Source organism: Pyxicephalus adspersus, chromosome 1 (assembly GCF_032062135.1).
Source record: "Pyxicephalus adspersus chromosome 1, UCB_Pads_2.0, whole genome shotgun sequence".
Lineage (NCBI taxonomy): Eukaryota > Metazoa > Chordata > Amphibia > Anura > Pyxicephalidae > Pyxicephalus > Pyxicephalus adspersus.
In genome coordinates, this window is record NC_092858.1 from 88,911,206 (window position 1) to 88,926,923 (window position 15,718).

Consider the following 15,718-nt stretch of genomic DNA (forward strand, 5'->3'; position numbering starts at 1 on the left):
CACAATGCCATTCTGTTCTGTGGAGAAGGGAGGGAAGAGGAAGGATGAGTGGCACCCCACTGTGCTCTGTTCCATAGGAATGTACAGATTAGTCCTTTATCAATCTGCAGTGACATGTCAGCTATATAAATACTGTGTAATAATAATACATATACATTGATGAATGACATTGGCATTTGACACGTGTTCATAGCTTTAAAACTAAAAATTGCCTAGGGGGCTTTCAGGAGGAAAGATAGATATCAGATTTAATATATTAACAGGAATAAAATATTTTTTACCCAGCATAGTAATCTGCTGGTCAATGAAGGTTACAGTATCATAGAGTACTGAAAGTGTTTTCTGTTCTGTTTTTGTGGCCTTAAACTTTGGCCAACAAGTATAGCTGCAATAAATTCCCTTCACCTATGCAACCGCCATTTCTTATATTTATTCTTTGTATTTTCTCGGTAAAATAATATGAAGTTTTAAACAGCAGGGGGAGTGTCAGACCTGTGCAGAAAAACCTTTTATTCTGAGTTTTAATTGGATCATCAATGTCAAAAGGAATAAATGAATAATAATCTGCATGAGTTTTTCTAACTCACATTTTAATTAAAAAAGGGTGTTAAAACGTTCAATACTAAAGTTTCTTCAATACCTTGCTAACTTATTGGTTCACCACAACTAACCTGTTTTGTTTTAATTAAATTACAGTAACTATCGATTTATTATTTCCTCTTGCCCCTGCCAGTATTAGACCCATCCTAGCACTTCCTGTAATAGTGACAACACTAACCACAGACTCCCAATGCTGTGGTAGAAGTGCCACCTCATAGTGTTAATTCTGGGATTACAGCATATTGCGATGACACACAGTGCGTCTGCAATGATTCATTGTGTGACAAACATCCAACACTGTCCCACTCCAGCAGTTCCAAAATCTGCAAGGTACTTTAGGAATTGAACTCGCTAAGAATCAAAGTAAAGCTGACAATGGCATCATTTCTAATCATGAGACCTGCTATGGCTTCTTATTAACAGCCCTGGCTTGCAGCTCAGAACACAGCAGCTTAGTAAGCATGTCCTCCTATCTCTAATATAGGGAGAAAAGGAATCATTTTCGGGGCTAGTGTCAACGTGCTATGTTTATCAGAACTTCTTTTCTCCAAATACAATTCTAAAGAAATGCAAAAGCTGCTAAATGCAGGCAAAATGCATTGTCATAGGGAGATCAACTGCAGGTCAAATGCGCCTGTCAATGAATTCTGAATGACCTCAGAATACTTTCAAACAGATGTCAAGAGACTGTGATGCTGTTATTCATGGGCTCCCAATAAAAGTTTAAGTTTTATATATTTATATATATATATATATATATATATATATATATATATTTATATATTATATTCTGGTTTTATTACTTCCTAAATCACTAAACCTTTTCTGTGAAGGGATGTGGCAATGCAATCTAAAGAATCTATAACACACTTTGAAATACTGTGCCCTGTTTTGTGATTGTGAACTAAGCAAAATGTCATCACATTGGATTGTTGAGCTTGTGTCTTCTGTGTACAGAAGTGATGCTGTGAGACGGAGTTTCCCAGCAGTAATTAAAAGGGTACGACTGTAACAGGAAGTGAGTGAAACCCACACGGGAACTGAAACAGCCTGCGTCTCGTTCACACAGCACAGCTCTGTAAATGTAGAAAACTAATCATGGTCATTTACAATGCTGACAAAATAAGCAAGACTGATGTGTCACGCATCAATATCCTATTATTATACTCACCAACACATAGTTATTACAATCATTTTCTTTGTATAAAATGACTACTGAAATACGATTATTTGAATAGATATGATATGTGTCAATGTCATTTAAATACTACATTAGGATCAGATGCATAATTGACAATATGTTGATAATCTGCTTTAGTGGTGCACATCTGGTTATATATTTTTGTGGCTGGTTTTGACAACGATCATCAATACCTAGAGCACCAAGAAATATTGATGAACATGTATAACAACATAAAAAGTGGATGTGTCTGTTTCTTGTCTGCACTGCCATGTCTAATTTATCTACATTCTTCTTCATCTTGGCTCTTTTCTGTTGCATTTGCATAACATTAAACTGTGACATTGTTCCTAAGTGAAGCAGTGTACTCAAATATCACCACAGCTTCCATCACACCACACAACGAATAATGTTTTTTTTTTTTTTAAAAACACTTTCACAATATGCTTTTCTTTAAAAAATGCATTTATCAAAAAAATGGTAATGTTATAGATAATGAATATAGATAGATAACCCAAATAAAAATCAGGTGAATTGCTGTTTAAAAAAGTAGGTACTAACTAACCGGGCAGTTACTGAAACTGTGAAAATGGATGGAGAAGATAAAAAACTTAAAATCCAGGGTATCTAGCAAGAGACCTGGGGCCCATGTCTTAGGTGGCATGGCCTAGTAAAGCCCTTGTAAGAGAACAAATTCATATTAAGTAAACCTGGTCTTTAACTATGAGAGAGCTCACATGTTTCATAAAACCTGCATAACTAAGGCATGAGGCCTGATTTATTAAAGTTCTTCAAGTCTGGAGAATATGGCCTATCATGGGATAACCTGGGTGATTCAGCAAACCTAGAACAGGTTTCTTCAAACTAATTTCCTATTAGTTGGCAAATGTTTTAAATCCTGGACCAGATCATGTTTGCTGGATCACCCAGGTTCTTTCATGATAGTCTATCTTTACCTATCTTGGGGAGCTTTAATAAATCAGACCCATTTATAGGATAGGGTAAAGTTAAATCTGATTTTATTGTGTGTGAGTTTTTTATTGTTGATTAGGGTTTGCCCTTTAGTTGGGATTTCTAAAAACCCTTCACAGACACAGATATTTCTGCATTGCCGTCTTCACTCAACCCTTCTGGCTTTGCTGTGGGAATACACTGAGAATTAAATAAACAGGCCTATTACAACCAAACTAAACAGTTCACAGTACAAGTTCACTTAAACAGTTAAGAATAAGCAGTAACTCCGACAACTGTCATATCAAAAAATATCAAAATCTTTAATACTTGATGTTTCAAACTAATCCCTAAATCTAAACAAATGTCAAAAAACCCAGAGGAATATTAAGGTTAGACAATCGCTGCCTATTTCCTATTATCACACTGTATTGTTAATGATAGCTGCAGTTAATAGCAGGTAAGTAAATAGCAGTTCATAGGATAATAAAATATTAGAACCATACACCAAGCTGCTGGGGAAATGATGTTCCATTTGAAAATTGGATTTCCTATAATCAGCTATTTACTCTTATAACCCTCAGTTATCAATAATTGCAATGAATCATCTAACAATTCTATTCCTTGGGGTTTCATTGCAATCATTTAAAATAAGGAATCAGTCTAATACATCATTTACTGTGTGATTTAAGGCTGAATGCTTATAATATTTATGGGAATTGTGTTTTCAAAGGTTTTACAGGATAGAAAGTTACTTGTACAGGCGAATCACGATAGTGTCTGGGTTTGGCAGCACAACTTTTAACAAAATGCAAATTGTCTTTTTTTTTTTTTTTAAGTTTGTATCATGAATGATGAATGTAAAGTATGTCAAATGTTTACCTTGCCAAAATCTTTAACATCAAACAGGTCAAAAGCCTCAAACAGATCTGCCCTTCGCATCCCAAATTTCTCACTGCAGGTGGACAGAAATGTCCTAATATTCTTCAAGCAGAGAAACTGTAAAACAAAGGTAAATTTCAACAACAGCTCACGACAAGTTATTTTGTATCAAGGGAGAGTATACTGAACCATGTATATACATCTTATCTTTTACCTCTGGCTACATATAATCAGAGGTAAATGATACTACATATTATAACTTACAGTGTATTTCCATAATAACATCATAACATTGTAAGGTACTATTGCAGTGTTTACCTTAAATAAATTCATTACATGACTTTGTTTGGTTTGATCTTTCAATGTAAGTACTGTATGAATTATAGCAATCTAGTTTGTAAACAAGAAAACATAAAATATATACATATGAACAAATTATAGAAATTTTATATTAACAATGTGTAAATTGGCCACTAGAGGAAGCAGCAATTCAGCCTGAGGTCACTCTGTCCCTCTTCTTTACTGTTGTTCAGATAAGATATCAACTCCCCATAAAGTGAATGGTGTAGGGCTAAAAATGAGGAAGCAGAGCCTGCATATATGATGATAAACTATGGCTCCCCTATGTACATTGTATTAACTGATAATGCACAGAAAGTACATTCTTTCTATTTTCCCTTTTGTAAGGTTTATTTTTCTTTATTGACATCCTATGGTTTTAGCAGGAGTTCCCAGAAATCTTATTCCAGGGTTCACTTAGGGGAAAGCTTGAGAACACTGCTTTAGACATTTCTATACACAGTCCTACTGTAACAAACTCATTATAACTTTAGCATGACAAAAAAGTCAGATCCCTTGTCCATATGTACATTTGGTTTTCTGTGCTTTGGAGTGCTTAATTTTTGCACTCTACGATTATAACAAAGTTTTAAAAGACTTAGTTAATCTACTGCTGTGGGTATTGTTTATTCAGAAAGCTGACACACTGTGTCCTAATCTTTGGTGAGAATCAAGCTCACCAAAACTGAGTTTGTCTTGAGATTGTCGAATATATTTGTCAGCTAATGAATGATCTTCACTGTTAAAGGATTACCAGTGAGGATAGGATTTATGTTTTTGTGGAAACCCTAGCAGCAAATATAATAAATCTGATCACAGCCAGCTCGTAATGCAAATTCAGTATGGACTGTAAAAATCTGGTTGTCTATTTCAAAAAGTGGTGAAAGCAAGACTGCTACCATTAAACATAAACATTAGTGAACAAACAACCCAAATTATTATTCATTTCCTATTTCCTCTTATTATTAATAATGTATAATTTATTTATAAATTATGCTTAACCTTAATGAAGTCAGAGAGGCTTTTGTTCTACGTAGTAAATGGTAGATATAAGTTTAGTTCAGTTGTGAAGTTGTGTGGTTGCCACTTTACAAATGCATCTGGCCCTATGGATGTGACTGGAATGTTTGAGGCATGCCTGCCTGCCTACCAAATGCACATCAAAACAGTAGGCAGGAAACCCCAGTTGGGGCTGGTTGTTTGTCAGCTACGCACAACTGCACAGGAACTGTAAGTAAGCCACTCGCCAGAGCTCAGCCAGTCTGATCATAGTATCAGATTGAGGGATGTATGGGCAGGTGTACAGGTACACTCAAACATACACACATATACTGCTCAAAAAATTAGTGGAACACTCAATCAGCACAGTAAAACACCAAGTCAGTTAAACTTGTGACAAACCTGCATAATAGACACGTACAATGTCACAGAAGGAGGAGAGGACGCTGCCAATAGAGCTTACATCCAGCATGACCACTTTGGCAGGGGGTAAGTGATGGTCTGGGGGGGGGGGGGGGGCATATACTTGCAGGGCTGCACAGACTACCAAATACCTGCTGTTAGGTACCAGGATGAAATTTTCACACTGGTTGTTACACTTTACACTGCTGCAGTGGAAATGTTCTGAAAGTTCAATCACTGTGTGATTACTTTTTTTTACTTTGATTTTCAGTGTGATTTTGAATACAACGCGCAGTGGGTTAACAATTTTGGTTTTCTTTTTCTTTTGTTCCTAATAAGTTGTATAATTTATATCAACAAGGGTTTTCAACTTCAATAATTCCGTCATTGAGATCTGATACTGTATGTAATTTCAGTGTTCCCTTAAAATGAAATAAAGTACCAGTTTAAAAGTTTGGCGTTGGACAGGCCTTTATTGCAGAAAGGTGTAGACGATGTCTCTTCGGCAATAAGTATACTTACCTGCCTGATCACTGACTATCTGTCAAAATTTGCTGAACTGAGCATGAGCAGGCATGAGCTATACGCACAACTCAACATTTGTTGCCAGGAATGTCCCACAATCTCGGTTTCCCTTGCAGGTGCTGGGACTGAATAAAGAGTTACGTCATCCTGTCCCAACCAATCGAGATTGGAAGGTGGCACCCATTATAAAAAGGGGTCGGGAGAGTATCCCCAGGGTTTAGTTTGGTTTTGATTTTTAATTAGGTATATATATATATATATATATATATATATATATATATATGGCTGGTATTGTATTATGTACAAGAAACACTGAGCAGTATTGTTGTGCTGCTGGTCCTATAAATGAAATGTAACCTATGCATAGGAAGTGTTGACAGACAGCCATGTTGCTGAGCCCTTATTGACACACATGTATAGGAAGTAGTAGTAGACAGCAATGCACCGCATGAAATTGTGAGGGGATGCTTGGTGTGTGCACTTTTTCTAATGGCAAAAAGGACCTTTGTTTTAGAAATCAATATTGTAATGAGCCTGTAACACATTAAATCAGCAATACAAATGCATTCAATGTGAACGTGGTCCTGGCACTGCAGGTCCCCCAGCAGGGTGTGTTGGGATGCTACTCAGAATGAATAACACCACAGCATACCAATACTTGTTACATATGTTCTGTTAATTTCTTTGAGAAATATACATATATGAGGTCTGTTTATTAATATTTATTTATATGACAAATCTAATGCTTGCCCCCTTCAATTTTCTCTCTGTTCACAATTAGGCACCCATGCAGTCTTGTTTTCCACTGGTTGAAGCTGTGGAGCAGATCAGTTTCTGTCAGCTGTTTTTCTTTCCTGCATCCATTGACTCAAATGTGTGCCAAAATTACGCCCTCAATATCATAAACACAATGAGCATGGCTTTGACGTACTTTTTTGATTCTTAGTGATGAAGGTGTTTTCAGTGCATTGATTGTGATTTTGTTTCAGGATCATACTTTAAGATCCAAGTTTCTTCATAAGTGATGACATTTTGAAAAAGGTTCGGGTGCACCTCAAGTTGCTGCAGAATGTCAGAGCAAAGTTCTTTGCTGCACTCTTTTTGCTCTGGTGTGAAAGTTTACTAAAAACTTTAAATTGACAAGTTGCTCAACTTTTCAACTGATCATGATCTCAGCACATGTGGGGAGATGCAATTGCATTAAGCGGTGACTGACAACAAACTATACGGCAAAGTGTCGCTGTTTGCTTTGCATGTTTGGAGAAGTTTAAACATTCATGGCAAGTGCTCATAATCAGTTCTCACTGCTTTGTTTAAGAGATAGAAACAGAGTTTTGTTATTTATTAGACAGACTTTGTATACGTTTTTTTACTGAGCACAGAGAAGGTATATGTATGTGTATGATGATTGAGGTTGCTTATACACCTAATATTAACAAATGTCACGGTGAAGAACAATGACAGGCAGTGGCTAAGGTTGTGGTGACTGCATTCAGTTCCTGCTACACAAGCAATGTAACATGTCTGATCATACATAGGGCAAGTAAGGTAAGCACTGAGGTGTAAAAATAGACATGAATTACCTTGCTTCTGACATTCAGAGATGCCAAGCATCCCAACATCAGTTTTCACATAGAAAACAGGGTTACCATTCTATGCAGCCATCAGTTAGCACTAGTGAAGGAAAAGTAATGTTATCATATACGACTACAAAATTATGACTGGGCTGGGGAGAAGGGTAGTGGCCACTATTGGGAAGAAATTATATATTATCTCACATACCTTTTAATGGGTCTCTAAGAGTTCTATTTATTAAACATGAAATCTGACATTCCCGCAAACATTCCCTAGTGGGAATCTTTCAGGTCTTTGTCTTTCAATGGCAGTAATTGATTTGAACCAGGGAATGTCAGATTCCCTGTTTTTTAAATAGAGCCCTATGAAATAGGGAAGAGTGCCTTTTGGCACAAAGAATGTAGGCAAAGGACACACACTTGTCAATAAATAATTGCACAAAAAATGATTGGTGAAACCAACAAGTGTATTTTCAATACAATATTTACAGGTTGGGTAAAAGCTTTAGTGCTGTACACTTTTTACAGTTAAATAGTTTATTTCTTTTCTAGAGGCTTGTACAACAAACCAATGAAACAGACAAAGAGGAACAGAGGGATTTAGTTCCAAAAAGGGGCAGTCCTTCCCAATAGTTTACAGACTTGTGAGTTACAAGATACATTCAGGGCTTCTTAAAAATGTTTTACTTTTATCAGTTGTTTCACCCTTTTCAGCCTCAAACATGGGTATGCCAGATGTCAAATCTAGAACTTTCACTATTTCACTGTCACATTAATGCCAGCATTTATTGATAATGGCCTCCCAAGTGCACCCAATGAACGTGACAGTGTGCAGGGATGCATTGCTCCTTGACAAATGCAGCAAGCACTATATCTGTATGCTACATGGGAAATGGCATTCTTCAGGATGAGTTCAGCAATGGCAGTTTATAGGATTTCTCATTAGTAGGTCGACTTTTATGTAACATTTCAGGTTTGCTGGTTTCCTGAATTGCTTTCAGATTGACTGGCTTTTTGTTTCTTTTTTTCACATTTTGCTGGATTTAGGATTCAGCAAGTCAATGATACAGTCATACGCAGCTAAAATTGACATTTATGAGTTTTTACAAATCCATACTTTAACTGGAAATTTCTTGTGTGTTTAGTAAAGCCATCCAAAACTGGAAACAGATGCTAAACTGCTTGATCTCTTTAAAAAACAGCAAATGTTACAGGAACTAGCAGGGGAATGTGTGTGTTCCAGGCATAGACAGGATTTGGAATCTCTGCAGAATCTGATGTATGCTGACTTGGAGGGCAGAACCCACATGGGTCAGTGATAAAGATATACCATGAGTTATATAAAAGTCAGAGTTATTGTAATCTGCCAGTGTACAGTAACCATAGAATACCCATCATACAAATGTTATGATTGCAACTGTTAGTGAAAGCATCAGTGATAGAGACATTGTGCTTTTTAACAGCAGATAACACATACCTTTAGGAATGGTAAATACATACAAAAAGTGCTGAGCAGTGACATTGCACTGATGATCTTATAAATATGATGTAATAGGTAAAGTTGAGCACTTATAGGCACACATGTATAAAAAGTGGTAGTAGACAGCAGTGCACCACATTAATGTATGAAGGGATTCTTTTATTGATTTGGTGTTTGTGAACTTTTTCTAATGGCTAACACAGCCTTTGTTTTAGAAATCAATATTGTAATGAGCCTAGAATATATTAAAAATCAGCAATGCAAATGCAATATCCTTGTTTTACATAAACAAAGGTTTTATTATGGCCTACCCAACTTAACTTGTTAAAATCAAGCATAATGGTGGCCACTTACATCATCAGTAAGGTGCATCAGCAGCATTGAAAATAGGATGGACTACACTTTATCACGGTACAACATGCAGCACTGCAAATGCATTTGTAGGTGTGTTAGGGTGCCATTCACAATAAATGGCACTGTAGCAAATGCATTACCCAAGTGCAGTGGAGTGAATGGGTCCTTTATCACCATCCAGGTTACCATGCCAAACAGGCATGCAACGCACAGATCTGAACCTGACCCTAATTACTTGGTGGTTTTTAGGAGACCCCTTGGAGGAGTTACTTCATTGAGTTAACAAGTTGCATATTTGTAAAGGCAGCTTTGCAAAGATTTCCAGTTTCTGTGTTCATTACACAAGAGGTGTAAGTGCCTGTGTCGATGGGTTTAGGGCTTGTGTCAATGGCATCAGTCTTACATGAGATGCTTCTGGAATCATTCAGACTGCTGCACATGTATGGGAATTTAAAGTTGGTTTGCAGTAAGCAATAGGACTATGCAGACCCTAAGACTAAATTTTCCTACAAATATCAGACAGCAGCCAGCATTACCTGCGCACCAAATATTATCTTCTAGATGAATGTCTTTTATTGAACAAGTATATTTGTATTACTCTAAATACCTGCGGAGAGTACATATCCGCTGAATTTGAGGGAAGCAATAGTGATGAGTAAGAGAGATTCCATCCCAGCCAATAAACTTTATCCTGATCTGACTGTCGAGGAGCATTTGCCTGTAAATATGCTTACAAAAAATCTGATCATAAGCAGCCAGATCAAGTAAATTTTCTCCAATGTCTCATGAAGTAGACATTGTGAACATTCTTCTTTGCATGGAATTAAAAATTTGTTCACTATATACTTTTTGTTCCCTATGTGGAAAGGGGTTTGTATGCTTCTTAGAACTAGGAAATTACAAGTACAAGATCAGAGTTTCTTACTGGATTTACTAATAATCTGACCCAGTGCAGGAAGCAGCTGCTAACAATGCATTTCAATATATGTTAGACGTCAATTTAACCCAAAGCTGAGATCACCATGGTTGTATAGTAGACTATTGTATCTCCTAGGTGTTCTATTGACAAGAAATACACTACAGTTCCAATAAACTAGGAAATCTGGTGGAAGCTGTGTCAAGATGGATTCTCCTTATTGTAAAATAAACACACAACTGTGACTGTGGTATGGTACAATGGGAGAATTCAAAAAAGCAATCTGCTAGAAGAAAATTTCCACACTGGAATCTGAGACCTGAGAAGACCTGAGAATGTTTTCCATTACTTCCTGTTCTTGTGACACTGATGCAGGAAATGTAGGGTGTGGCTGTCACTGGGACAGGAAGGCAATAAAAATGTTCTCAGAAATCCTAAACCTTCCTTGCACTACTAAAATATGTTTGTTGGTAAAGTACAGGGTAAAGCTATTCTCTTAACAGTTTTTCTTATTGTTATGTTTAACCTTGTTAGAGATCTTCTCTAACTTCCCATCTAGGCAAGAAGTCAACCTAGGGACCAGAATGACAAATCTCCCCAAAAAGGCTGCAGGTAGTAATAAAACTTTACCTAATATTACACTGAAAACATTTCCACAGCCTGCACCAAATATTAAAAGAGAAACAAAGCTAAAACCACCAGAGGAACTACATTGTTCACAGAATTACAAACCCATACCTCTCTGCAGAGTGTTAACCAAAGTAATCTGCAACCTATATAATTATAAAGTACTTTAGTAATTATAACTAACGTGAATATATTTTAACCTTACTGGAATTTACGTATTAGGGTGCTAATGTATTATAGCAGCCTTTCTCAACCTTTCTAACCTGAAGCAACCCTTTCAGGAATAATTTCAGATCTTCCGGGAACCCCTGCCATAATTACTATGTCCACAGCCCACAGTACATTGGTGTGCTGGTCAGTAGGAAGAATGCCTCTTACATTGCTGGCCAGTGGGAAGAATGTCATCCCTACAGATAGCCAAAAAGATCATTGGTGTCAGGCTGACACTGCTCATGGCTGAAGGAACTCCAGGAGAAACACTGTATTAAGCCCCGTACACACGTCAGATTTTTATCGCCCGATAATCGGCATCGGCCAGATATCGGGCGAAAATCTGTCGTGTGTACAGTCGGTGTCGTCCATCGTCCGAACGACCGTCCTGGCGGATTCACGGACGATGGACGACGACCGATTCTAATGCAAGGGAAGGGGGAGAGCGCGCAGCAGGGTGCCGCTCCGTCGCTCCCCCCCCCCCTCTCCATAGAGCAAGAACGGTGCTGTATGTACAGCACCGTTCATGCATCGTGCAGTCCCTTGTCGTTGGAAAGGATCGTGAAAGATCACAAAATTGCAAGTGTGTACGCAGCTTTAGAGTATCACAGTGTGCGACTGATTTAGCATTTTACCTACACTCATGAATGACATTTCCTTTCAGTGTGGCTGTCCGCATGCCATAAATCTAGTAAGCCCTTACCCATCTGGAGTTTACCCTAGGGGTAAGCACTTACCACTGAATGAATGAAAGTGGAAGGTAGGTTATAGATGGGTGAGTAATTGCAGTGAGGGCTAGCTAGGGTTAAAAATGCAGCCACATCAAATTCCTTTTTTTTATACCTGATTGGATTTTTAAAAATGATACTGATGATGTACTGATGTAAAAATGATGTACTTTTCACATAATAATAAAAGTTAATTTTCACACAAAAGTTAATATTTATTGAGTAATTATTATCAAATCCTTTAGTGGTAGAAAATGTAAGTATTAATGTGGAGTAATGGTAGAAGTATATTGAAAGGAGGGGTGAAGAGAAACAAAAAAGAGAAAGAAAAAGGGGGGAGAGAGAAGGAGAGGAGGGAAAAAAAGGAGGTGAGACAAAAGGTAAATGGAAATTGTTAAATATTCGTATTGCCTCTTAGGGCAGCCCAGAGCAGGCAGACAAGATCCTTTATCACTCAAGGGGAAAAGAACAATGTGACACCTCTGCTAAATAGGCTGTAAACTACTTCAGAATTATTAGGTTGCCCCTCTCTGCCTTAAAGCACAAGGTGGCCACCATTCTGCCTCCCCCAATCCTGCCCAAAAGACTAGATCACACATATGCATTCAAATAATTTTATCAGATTGTAAGGGTGGTGTGGACTTGAAATGCTAATAGATCACAGGGTCTACCTATAAAGGAGATACAATGCTGTTAATATACAAATACACCCGATTTATAAAAGTGATCAGATGAACTGATTGCCAGTGGATCACTAGATAGCATTCAACATTATGAAAGTAGATATTTTTTAAACATCCTTTTGCTGCTGGTTTCCATTTTAGAAAGTGGTGATCCATATGGTTAATGGAGACAGAAGTGTTTTTTTTACATCTCCTTACTTTTACTTACTTCAGTTGAAAAGTTTCTGATTGTGTTTTTAAAAATAGTACCTCAATTCTTCATTTTTGAAAACCCAATTGCCAGGGAAATAAAGGCTCTTTCCACATATATAAATGTAGTAATTTAAATGACAGGGTTTACAAATGTAGTGAGCTTTTTTTTATGAATTATGTGAAATCAGGATCAAAAATACTGCTGTACTTCGAGGTTCATTGGATGGTGATACCGTATTTTTCGGACCATAAGACGCACTTTTTTTCCTCCTAAAGTGGGGGGAAAATCAGGGTGCGTCTTATGGTCCGAATGCAGAGGTACAGGGGCATATTTTTTTACTTACCTGTGTCCCCGCCGGTCCCCAGCTGCGCCGATCTCTGCCTGTTCTGTGATCCAGCGTGCGGCACTTGTGCCCGCCCACGAAGGCGGCGCCGATTGATTTGATGAATGCCGATCGGCGCCGCCTTCGTGGGCGGGCACAAGTGCCGCACGTTGGATCTCAGGGGAAATCAAATCAATTTTTTTTTTTCTTGTTTTCCCTTGTGCGGAAAACCTGGTGCGTCTTATAGTCCGGAGCGTCTTATGGTCCTAAAAATACGGTAACTGTTTTTTTTGTGTAGATTGACAATGCAGTTGCCCCAATTTTCACTAAATATGGGTCATTAGGTCTGTATCACATATCATGTATTGCCAGCATGTCTCATGATGAATAGTAGTAGGATGTATTAAGTAAATATGTGAATATTAGATTTTCAATGATATTACACAAAGAAGATAGTGTGCTCATGAGCTGTATTGCCACATCAGTGATATACCAAAATGTTGTAAATAGTACACTCATAGAGAGATTGCATTTAAACTAAGTCTGACATACTGTGACATCTGGGGCCACACATTGATTTTACCAAGATTGACACTGTGAGATTTTAGGTTGTTGAAAAGATGAACGCCACCCTCAACACTATTGTACTGTGAGGTTTGGTGTGTAGTTTACATATTTTTGTGTAGATTGACACATTTTGATCCCAAAAGAGTTGCTCATGAGGGCATTTTTCCCAGATACGGGCTATTGTGCCTGTATCCATGATGTATTGCCAACATATCTCATATGTGTTGGCATTTTATCTGTGAGACATCTGTACCACCTAGTCAGGATTGTATTACACCGTAATGTGCTAGATATACATAATTTATTTGCAAACTTCATAGCTTTAGCCCAAATGGGTTCTTCTATCTGGAAATGTAATTTGGTTTGCAAATTAGTTGTAACTTTAGGAGTCCTCGGATTGGTCACACAAGCAGAATCTTTTAGTAGGCTGGGATGGCGTGCGAGGCTTTACAGGACCTTGCCAGAGAGATTCAAAACTTGTGGGAAGTCTCATTGTAGAAAAATAATGGTTCCTTTTTTTAATAAAAAAAAATATTGATTGAATTGGATATATTCAAACCATGTGGTTTTTATCACATAGGTACAGAGGAAGAACTTTCACCAGTGGGGGTATTTTGCCTTTTTTTAGTATTTGAATAACTCTGTTATCCTCTCAAAATATTGGCAGTCAGCAAGAAGAATGATAAATCTAAGTGTTACAATAGGCTAGGGACTAGAAGTGACCACACACAGCTCCTTAGTATTGGGTTATCACATACATTCATGGCTTAGAAGCTAAGAAACCTCCTAAAGATAGTAGTAGCTATCATTAAAAAACTGTATAAAAATTGTTATAGATGGTCAGTTTAGTTAAAAATAGGGCTTCCTAAAAAAAAAAAAAAAGTTCTTCCTCAAATTATATACATCATGATGAATAATAGTATGATGTATTATGTAAAAGTGGATAGTAGATTTTCAATGAAATTACACAAAGATAGACTGCTTGTAAACCGTATTGCCACATAAGTGACATACCAAAATGTTGCAAATAGCACAGGGAGAGATTGAATTTACACCAAAAGTCTGACATACCTGTGACATCTGGGGCCGCACATTGATTTCACCAAGATTAACACTGTGAGGCATCAAGTTGTTGAGAAGCTGGCAGAGTAGGACCCCATCTCTTAAAGCTTGTGCCAGGTCACACACCTGGGCTGTGTCAAGTGTCACACGATGATTAGGAGGAAGCACACGACAGTCAATCAGCCAACGGGCACAGTGTCTCCACAATTCCATTTCTGCCACTGCGCCCAAATTGAGGGGACAGGGCACAGGGGAGGTCACAAAGATACCAGGAAGGCAATGTCAAGAAACAATGGACCCAAAAGTGACGGAGAACTGTGATAAAACAGCCAAAAACAGAGCACTGTCTGTGAGATGAAAAAAACAGCACAAAGTCTTCTTTGGAGGGTACCGTGCAGATTGATGGCAGATATGATAAAAAAAAGCAGAGATCGTGGAGACGCAGCCAGGCTCATAAGAATAAAAAGACAGTTCCGGTATCTAAAGAGGAAGAGCACTCAGTGACTTCCTCTTCTGTAACTGACATACTCACTGTTCATGTGTACACTGTCTGCTTAAGTGTGCAAAAAAAAAAAAACCCCGGATGATTACAGTCATTTGTATAAAATTCTGTGAATGGGAATGCATTTGGTTCAATTCCAGTGTGTATCAGCTACATTATTGTGTATACCTATAAAGATGTAAAAAGAAAAGGTGTGGCTGCAACCATCACTAAGAACAAGGCCAGCAGCTTCTGTAGTAACATATATACAATAGCATTGTAAATATTGCTAGTCACAAAGATTTATTTTTTTAATGTTATAAACACAGAAGTACTGGAGCCCTTCTTGTTATACAGCATTTTTGTGTAACAACCTGAAAAGAAGTTGATGTACTAAAATGTAAGAAAGTAAAATCTGTGTCCGTTAAATGTAAGTGAATAGAATCACTCCAATGTGTCATGACCACATTAATAAAGCATATGGGTTATTGCAGTACAGATCTGTGTATTTTAGTTTTATTTCAGATAAATACGTTGATTTTTCTGGAATGTAATAAAGTACTGAAAGATGTATGATCTTACACACACAGCACTGCTGATATAGCATTGATAGATATACCAAATAAAAGACAATAAAACAGGA

At 37.5% G+C, this 15,718-nt stretch overlaps 1 protein-coding gene across 1 annotated transcript in view; it reads right to left on the bottom strand.

The window, feature by feature from the left end:
• VAV1 (vav guanine nucleotide exchange factor 1) overlaps window positions 1–15,070 on the bottom strand; it is a 36,035-nt gene extending 20,965 nt beyond the window's left edge. Inside the window, exons 1-2 of the mRNA XM_072417745.1 lie at window positions 14,604–15,070; window positions 3,614–3,730 (exon numbers count right to left, since the gene is read on the bottom strand). Coding sequence (XP_072273846.1) covers window positions 3,614–3,730; window positions 14,604–14,807 — 321 coding nt within the window. The 5' untranslated portion in view covers window positions 14,808–15,070. The remainder of the gene's footprint in view (window positions 1–3,613; window positions 3,731–14,603) is intronic.
• Between the last annotated feature and the right edge of the window lie 648 nt (window positions 15,071–15,718).